We start from the raw sequence: 9,955 nt of genomic DNA on the forward strand, positions 1-9,955 counted from the left end.
TGGTGTCAAAGAGGTGTCTTAAATCTAAACCACTAGAACACTATAAACACTAGGATTTACATCTACTACTTATAAAAACTGGCATTGCAGCTTTGTAGCATGGTGATTGACCCCTTGTGATGTTATTCACCCATCTCTGAATGCTTAGTCTATTTTGGTGCACACACACAACTCAGTACTGTTCACGTTGGCTAGTGAGACTTGTGGGGATTCAGCTATTAATCTTTAAAAAATACTATTTCATATACAAAGGATTAGTAGGAATCCATGTATATCGTTGTAAAAGTGGGAACTTTTATTCAAGAGCAGGATCAGTCCATCAACAAGGCGAGTATCCTTAAACAACCCCATATATTTTAAGCAACAAATCCCCAGGGAAAGAATGGCTATGGTACATATAACTTTTGATCTGGGTGACTTCATTCTTTGGAAAAAGCAAACAGCCTAAAGCATGTGTGTAGCCTAAAGCATTACTGTAGGTAACCCTTAATAAAAAGTAATAAGTAATTGTTGAATTCACAAAAAGTCTGGGTACAGCTTGTTTTACTTGTTAGCTTTTGACAAGTGGCCAGTGGGTGACTGTGCTGGATCCAGTTTGGGCAAATTTGCACTGCACAGGAACCTTTGATAGCAGTGGCACCTTCTCCGGCAAGACACAAGCCTTTATGGGTTCAGGATAATATGATATGGTACCCAGGCAACATTTTTCAAGAGAAGTCACCCTTTTTAAAGCATATGTAACTAAAGAAGCATTAGGAGCGGCACATTTTACTAGTAAAGCATATACTTGACCACACCACTTTCATTACTTTTGTAAGTATTTATAGCAAGGTAACCATTTGGTGAGAGTATTGCTTAGCACATATTGAGGTTTAGTGCATCCACTTGGCCTTGCTAATTGCGCTGTACTTCTAGGCTTCTGTGACCAGCCACTTGGGAACTTCGAAGGATTCCACATATAGGAACTAATAAAACTGCTTGGTATATACATCGCACTTTTTGTATTGGTGTATAGTAATGTTATGGGCATTAAAGGCTTGCACATACAGTATATAAGCAGGTATTTTAACCACTCTACTTCAATTCACCTATCCAGGTCCACTTGACAGTCCTTGGTATTAGGCATCTTCTCATGTTTTATTAGTGCCCTATTCAACGCTCTCCCCCAAGAACTCTGTAATATACCCTGTAAGTCCACATGTGTGGGATCGTGTAACCTTCTCACCCTGGGCCTTTGTCACAGAACTTCAGCTTGTATAAGAACAGTGAATAGCAGGTTTCTTTTAAACTTCACTTCAAAAAATAAAAATTATTCACACACTTACATATGAATATGTGCCTGTCAGGTGTGTACATGTAAAAAAACACATAGGTATCACCATGCACACCAGAGTAATAAAAAGAATTCTGGAGTTTGTATGTTCCCATCGTGTTAGTGTAGGGTTGCTCAAAAGCATGTAATTAGATAAATAAATCAAATGCTTCTAAAAAATTGCCCTCAGACTATGTTAATTACTATGGTAAGGACAAGTGAGCCACTCTGAGATAATGGACTTTGAGAAGCATAATATTAAACAGGATTTATTTAGCGCCAATATATTATGGAACACTGTACATTAAATAGGGGTTGCAAATGACAGACAGGAGGAGGACATGACCGTACTCAGCGCTTACAATCATTGTCAGTGTTAAATAAATACAAAATAATAATAATAGGACCATGAGTTATGGTTAGTTCTAAGTTGATGACCTGTAAAGGTTGTTAAAGCATTGCCTATGGACAGTTTAGGGTTCTGACGTGTCATGCCTTTCATTGGCATATGTAGTATTGAGACTTATATATAGTGTTTTGAGGTTTTCTGTGTGTGTATAAAAGAGAGAGAGAGTGTGTGCAAGCGAGCGTACATTTTATCATGTGCAAAAAAAAAAAAAGGTCATGCAGCTCATTTGGTAAACACAGATCAGAATTTCTGCTGTTATACTGTAAAGCAGAGGCAGTTTATTTAAGGACAAGATCCATCAAGCGTGGAGAGCAGCCAGAGAATTCCATGTCTCCTATGGTCAAAACTATAACTGTACCAAGCTTCAGGAGGTTCAAAGTTAAATCCATGTCATGTATACTAAAAAAAAAAGAAAACCTGCAAATGAAAAATCGCAAATGTTCGTTAAATGTATTAGAAAATCTCTCTTTAGGCAGCAATTTATGCTTGCAAGTCCTTGTGGTTGCTACCAATTTATAGCACATCTAACAGAAATTAAGATATTGCAGCTTCTTAGTCTTTTGATCTAGTGACTGCATTAGTTTTTGTTTTCAGTAACTTTTTTTTGATTGTTCATTCTGTACTATGTCTGTAAGGTAGTGGCATTGCCACCTCGGGTTTCAGTCTCTCCTTCATATATACACGGGAGTAGTTCTGAGGCACTATTCCTGATGAGCCACAAGCACAGAAAGTTGTTGGCTGACAAGATTAATTATTTAAATATCCTTTAAATGGCAGTGTCAGTGTCTTTTATTCACATGAAAAAAGTCATGTTAGCCACTTCACATTTGTTTATTAAAGTGGAACTAAACCTTGCAGGGCGCTGCTATCTTTCTTGGTATGTTCAGCAATAATCTTCAGCCACCTTGATTGACCATATCCATGATGTGATCAGGCAGGTAAGATGTGTTACTGCAGAAGGGACATCTCTTGTCTACAATACCCAACTGCCTGAATCAGTAAAGTTCAAAGTGGGACTTGAGGTAGGCAAAAAATGCACCCACAGCTTTCCCGTCATTCAGCACATCTCTACATACAGGGAAACTGAAAGGCAAATTTACTTTGCCATTGTACAGCCAAACTGACTTCACTTCATGAAGATCACCTTCTGTCTACTAGAGAGCTTCAATGAGCAGAGGGCTGACCCTATTAGTGTGCTGCTACACCTCCATACTCCAATCATATGACTGCAGTTGTATTGTAATCCAGAGCTCTTAACCAAACTGTTGAGGACCTGTTTTTTTCAGGCACGGAGCCTGGATCACAAAAAGAGAGCTTAAATCTCCCCAAATAGACAGAAATGAAAACAAAATCTTTTCCACCCATACCTAAGAAAAGATGTTTTTCCTTAAGATATATTTTGACTACACTACTTTAAAGCCAAGCTATGGTGGGCAGCATGGTGGCTCACAGGTTAGCACTTTGGCCTTTACAGTGCTAGCTCCCAGGTTTTCATCTCAGCCAGCACACTATATCTGCATGGAGTTTGCAGGTTCTCCCTGTGTTTGCGTACTTTTCTTCTACATTCCAAAACATGCAGTTAGATTAATTGGCTTCCCCCCAAATTGACCCTAGACTACATTAATCACATATGACTATGGTAGGAATATTAGATTGTGAGCCCCTTTGAGGAACAGTTAATGACATGACTATGGACTTTGTAAACTGCTTTGCAAAATGTTAGCACCATATAAATACTGGATAATAATAAATGCTACATTAACACTACATTAAAGTCAAAATGCCGATAAGACCTCCATTTTCTGAATTAGATGTTCCCCGGACCGCACTTGGCACTAGAACAAATCAGGAGCAAAGTATAACTTCAGCAGTTTTAGAAACAACAAAAAGAAAAATTCTAAACATATCACATACAGATGCATGGAAATAATGTTATATTGATCTTTATGTATAGCAATAATCACATTTTACAACACGCTAAGATAATTTGACTCCTAGATTAGACAGTAGGGAGTCTGAAATGACCAAAGGCATTTGGACTAATTTAAGAAGAACATTCAACCCATCTATAAAAAGTGTTATACAGCAAATAAGTGTGCTCACCCTCCCCTACCTCAGCACCATGAGATCCAAATCATTACAGATACCAGGCTCACTTCTCAAAGCTTTATCACATGAGGATCTTTATTTTAGCCATATGACTCTAATTTCCAAATCTCATTTAACATAAAATAAACCTATTATGTATTATTCTTGCTGCCGAATTATGAAGTCAATTAAACAAACATTCTAGAGGTCTAAATGTAATCTATATATGTTATATATTTTAATTCTGAGGTCACAGGACCACATGATAACTGACAGAGGGTATGGACATACCCCAACTGTTCTATATTGTGGATCTTTGTGTTGCTGTCAATTAAACAGGGCAGGGCATCAAGCATGGTGGCAGCGCTGATTGTGACACTACAGACACCCTATGGGTATATGGGCTGCAATCAGCAAGCACAGGTACACAAAGTGACCACACTGGCATGGATATTGTGTTTTGTAGTGGTCAGAATTATACAGGAAGACAGGGGAATTGGCAGGATCACATGGTAATTACTGCTAAATTAGACAGCACTGCCAAAGACATGCAGTTAGTTTAATTATCTACCCCCCAAAAAATTGACCTTAGATTGTGGTAATGTCTAATGACTATGGTAAGGGCATTAGACTGCAAACAGGGACAGCTGGTGACATGACTATGGACTTTGTACAGCGCTGCGTAATATGTCGGTGCTATGTAAATACTGTATAATAATAATATTTAAAAAAAGGAATTAAAATGAACGAAAGTTTTAAACAAAAGGAGGGCATAACTTAAATACGATGTACATTCACAATCATTATTCATTCAATATACTTTTCATGAATAAACTGCGATAAAATAAAGAAGAATGAACAAGAAACTTCATTCCTTCGCCATCCAACTAGTGTGACGTCAGAGGGAGGCTGATCCAAGTCAGGTGATCCTCTGTCAGCCTGATCATCGGAAGCGCGCACTGCACAGGCGCAGTACGCACTCTGAACGGCGAGGGCGCGCATGGGAGCGAGCATCCATTCAGAAGATGCTTTTTCGTTTACTCAGTAAACGTCCCGCCCACTACCTATACCTACTCTGACATCACTTCCGGGTGTCTCCAGTGGATGGGGGCTGAGAGATGGACGATGACTTGTTGTTGGCTCTCCGCTTACAGGAGCAGTACGACCAGGAAGCCGGGGCACAGGAATGGCGGCCCTCTCAGGAGACCCCCAGGGACCGACCAAAAGACATGTCTGTAGTGGACCCGTCCTGGGAACTGCTGGACCCCAACCCTGATATCCATGCCTTGTTCCTTCAGTTCAATCAGATGTTCTTCTGGGGGAAGCTTGCCGGGGTGGAGGTCAGGTGGAGCCCTAAAATGACCCTGTGAGTGACAACATGGGGACACCATAAAATCTATGGATCATTTGTATTCTGTAATGTTTATTGTTGTTCTGAGCTTTTCCTGATTCGTTTTACATAACTTAGCCTGTGTACACTCCTAGATTGTAAGCTCTTCGGGACAGGGTCCTCTCTTCCTCATGTGTCACTGTCTGTATTAGTCTGTCATTTGCTACCCCTATTTAATGTACAGTGCTGTGCACTATGTTGGCGCTATATAAATGTTTATATTATATAAATGTGTATATAAATATTATATAAATGTGTATATTAACTGTTTATTAATAATAATATTACAGTCAGTAAAATTTCTTCCTTGGGATTGAGCTTTCGTGATCATTTCCAGTGACAAAAGATTGACAGATGAATGAATCAGCGCTGTACACACCAAGCTATTCTGTTCTATGGAGGGGAACCAGCGGCACCCCACTGTTCTCTCCCTCTTCACACACAGTGCTCGTTCCCCATCCATCCTTCATGGATCCGTCCCGATGAGATGGATGAGCGCTGTACAGATTCACCGCCATTTGTTTCAGATGACAACCCCCTTATGTGTGTACACAGCCTTAGAAATAGAGAAATTCCAATTCAAGTTAATTCAACACATATCAGCACATCATGCCGCATTGTCGCACCAATTATTTTCTTTGGCACCCAACACACTGCAGAAACACATCAGGGCTTCAGAGTTCAACAAAATGTTTGATTGTTTGGTGTGTTGGTTGCCCTAATATTATTAATAAACAGGATTTATATAGCGCTAACATATTACACAGCGCTGTACATCAAATAGTGCAAACCTCAGGACGCCAGGGTGTGAATAGTATATCTTTTTTCTTGTCTATGTGGATGGAGTAGGAAAGGGTTGGGGATGTCAGGATGTTGTTGCTGGCTGTGTCCCCTCTCTGATGGCTATTATTACTGATAGAAGGTAATAGAGATCCAGCGTTTTATTGCTGATATTGGAATAGTGAGGCACTTGGGTGCCGTTCTCCCTCCTGATAAGAAAGGACATTGGTTTAGGTTTGTGCCGTGCCTACTATGCCCACCTCTTGCATATACAGTCCTGGAAGTACCACCTAGGGATGGTCAGCAGTGTTTGTGGATCCGACCAAGGAGGGACCCAGCAGTGCTGTTATCTGTACTACAGAATTGTGTGTGGAGGGGGGGGCAGACTGGGATTTGTAGCTTAAAAAGTCTGTGCAACCAGATCATTCATCAACAGTCTACACCGGCCTTTCATACTACTTTACCATATTACACCAAGCAGCCACATTATGGCTGTATGTTTAGACTGGCCATGAGGGCAGCTAGTGAATTGGCAATAGGGTCCAAGTTTAATATTAGAGTCAAAGGCTAGCCGCTGTGGTTTGATATCAGTTAAAGCTACTGTTGCAGATATTTCCTAAAATGTAATGCTAGCAATTGGAGAAATAACAGTACAACCAGACCCTTTTAGCTGGGCACACCACCTGGCACATTTCAGCAACCACTTGGCTGATTTTGGATGGTTACTGATGAGTTGGGTCATAATACAGAGGCTGCCACCCACCTACAATTTCTTCCCACCCACCTTAAAAACAATTAAATGTGACATTTAACTTGGGATGAGATGGCAGCAGAATGTTCTATAGAAATACCAGTGTGATGCTCTGTTAGTAAACCTAGGGTCCTGGCATTTATGTTGCACATACAAACTACATAAAGATTGCTGCAGCCCAGGTACAACATGGACCCAGTATTCCCTGATACTTTTTCATACTTCCTGTACTGTTGCCGAAGTTGTATAGGTTACTATTGTTTATGGACCACTTTCCTTTTTAACTCAGTCACCATATAATATTATTATTATTATATTCTAATATACAAACCACAGAGATTTTTCTCATTTTCTCATGTTGTACGTACACAATATGAGTAAGCAAAAAATAAATATTGCAGTGTGAGCTTGTTAATGTTGCATTAAGACAGAAGGTAGACAGAGCAAAGATTGGTGTATTATGATATTGTATATTGGTAAATGCATGTGACCGATATATTTATTTATTCCTCCAGATGTGCGGGAGTTTGCTCCTATGAAGGAAGAGGAGGTTTGTGTTCTATACGTCTTAGTAAACCTCTCTTGTCATTTAGGCCTAGAAAAGATCTTGTAGAGGTAAGCTGAACCTATATCTAAAAGAAAACTGACTGTTAGTAATAATGTACCTTATATAACTATCATACAATCCATTTAGTAAAACTTTTTTTTAAATCTTCAATAATTGTTGTTTAAATTGTAAAACGATAACATTTTCTTTTGTGTCGTATGGCTGCCGTGCTCTGGGCAACATTTAGCAGAAATGTCTTTCGGCCTGCAGCAATACATTTTTTTGATGATGTGCTTTGATTTGTCTTTTTATTACTCCTTTGCAAGCATCAACATGAAAATGTGCATCCACATGTATTAAAAACATGTTGGGAAATATTCATTAAGAGCCTGTTCCTACTGGAATGTTGTGTTAACACACATGACATGTGCTGGGTGGGCATTCGTTTTTAATGGCATCGCAAATACACCTTGCCAACTATTGTAAGTGCAGCATGTACTGGCATTTGAAGGGGCTGCCATAATACAACACACATCCATGTAAATGGCAGTATTGCCAAAAAGACCAATATATACAATAAAATCAAGAGGCAACAAATGTCATGTGTTACACACGCTTTATATGTCTATGAACTTATACAAAGCCACAAGAAAAATGGTGAAAGGAAAATCAGTTTTATTTTTTTTTTTTGTAGAAAGGATATTTATGGTATTGGACAACAGCTGGTCTTTAAGAGTTGTCCTATATGATAAGATGTGGGTTAGGGGAAATAGGGTGAAAGGAGCAAAGACAAGAGGGAGATCCCCTTTCCTACGATTTTCCCACCCAGCATGCACTGCCCCAAACAACCGGCAGGCAGTGGGAATATTGCCCATTATTTACATTAGCTAAACCAAACCTGGGGGAGTTTGTCTAACACAACAAAGCCTGTATTTTGGGCATGTGAAAACAATGATCCCCCTGACACTACTTGTGTACTGTGCTAACAATGCTGCTTCTCAAATAGTAAGGTTTTTGGGGTTTGTTACTGTAGGACAAAAAGTGTGTTATATGCAGAATTGCCAAGTAAACTGAAAGAAAAACCAATACAAATCAGCCACCACATACTCTGCTATAAATTGTTTTTGTTCTAGGTGTAGAAACACTTTACATTTACTAAAGTGATTATATTAATGATCACTATGCCATAGCTCAGTGGTTGCCAACCTTTTGCACCTAACGGACCACTTAATTTACGGACTCCGTACCGCGCATCACTCAAAGGGGGAGGAAACATCTGAGCCTGCGATCTAGAGACATTGCCCTGGGCCTGCGATGCATATGGGAGACATGGTCCTTGGCTCTGGCCGGTGTGCCCCTCCAAGCGGGGTCCTTCTCCTGACCCCACTGGGAGGCACACCAGCTGTAACCATGGACCACTGGTTGGCGCCGCTAGAATAGCTGACATAGTGAGCCATGATTCAAAAACCACTCTGATTTCCAAATGTTACTGGGAACACGGAGCTGTCATTGATGGGGATTAAGTTTCTATCTTTTTCTCTTTTTTTTTGCTATATTTCTAGTTATATTATACATTTTGATAAACATTATCTGTGGATCCTGGTATAGGAGGTTGATTGGTTTTTATACTTTGCAGACATTACTCCATGAGATGATCCATGCCCTTTTGTTTGTCACACACAACAACAAAGATCGGGATTCACATGGTCCAGAATTCCTCAAACATATGAATCGAATAAATGGTCTTACCGGTTCCAAGATATCTGTAAGTATATTGCCACTAACTTTTGGGGCTGTGTAGGTATAGTCAGTGGAACAGAAAAGGGTGCAAGCAGAGATATTTTGAGATAAAACCTCAAGCTATATTCAGACTGGTAGCGAGGTTTAACATCACCATCATCAGCACCATCATCTTGTGATTACATTTAACTAAACTTATAGGACTCGTCATGATGGGTTCTGGAGTTCTGTACATCAGAAACAAATGTTTACATCTATTTACACTTCCTATATTCTTTGCAATGTGTTTAACTATTATAAGATTGTGTTTTTTTTTCTCTTTTCCCCAAATGTATTGCTTTAAATGTTGATGTAAATCAGTAAAGTTACGGGGTATGGTGCTTGGTCACCTTATTTGATTTAGGGGCATGAATATGCAGATCTTTCTATGTTAGTGGTAGATCTCCAAAATTATTGGTTTAAGCCCATCAAATTGAAATTAATGTAAATGCGATCAAACTCAAATTATAGCTGAGGACAAAATTACCTGGGGACATGTCCCAAAGGAAGAATAAAGTAAAAAAAAATCACCACATACCTCAAAGGTGTGTGTGTGTGTGTGTGTGTGTGTGTGTGTTCGTTCCACCATGACTCGAAAACGCATAGAGACATTTCAACCAAACTTGCCATACATATGACTGAGACTCATGTGAGTCCACCAGTAATCTTTGTACAGCGCTATGCTATATGTCCAAGCTATATTTGGATGTTTGTATGTCTTCACTAGGAAATGCATGGAGACATTTCAACCAAGCTTGCTAGACATTTGACACCGCGGATCTTTGTACAGCGCTGTGGTATATGTCAGAGATATATAAATGTATAATATTAGTGTGTGACTGTGTGGGGGACATTAGAGTGTTAGCTCTTCTGTACAGAGACTGATGGGTCTAGCTCAG

The 9,955-nt window shown here is 39.6% G+C and overlaps 1 protein-coding gene across 1 annotated transcript in view; it reads left to right on the forward strand.

Annotated features, from left to right (window-relative positions):
• The first annotated feature begins 4,810 nt into the window (after positions 1–4,810).
• Positions 4,811–9,955, forward strand: part of SPRTN (SprT-like N-terminal domain) — a 9,849-nt gene continuing 4,704 nt past the window's right edge. Inside the window, exons 1-3 of the mRNA XM_072409432.1 lie at positions 4,811–5,175; positions 7,246–7,345; positions 8,914–9,042. Coding sequence (XP_072265533.1) covers positions 4,928–5,175; positions 7,246–7,345; positions 8,914–9,042 — 477 coding nt within the window. The 5' untranslated portion in view covers positions 4,811–4,927. The remainder of the gene's footprint in view (positions 5,176–7,245; positions 7,346–8,913; positions 9,043–9,955) is intronic.

Source organism: Pyxicephalus adspersus, chromosome 4 (assembly GCF_032062135.1).
Source record: "Pyxicephalus adspersus chromosome 4, UCB_Pads_2.0, whole genome shotgun sequence".
NCBI lineage: Eukaryota > Metazoa > Chordata > Amphibia > Anura > Pyxicephalidae > Pyxicephalus > Pyxicephalus adspersus.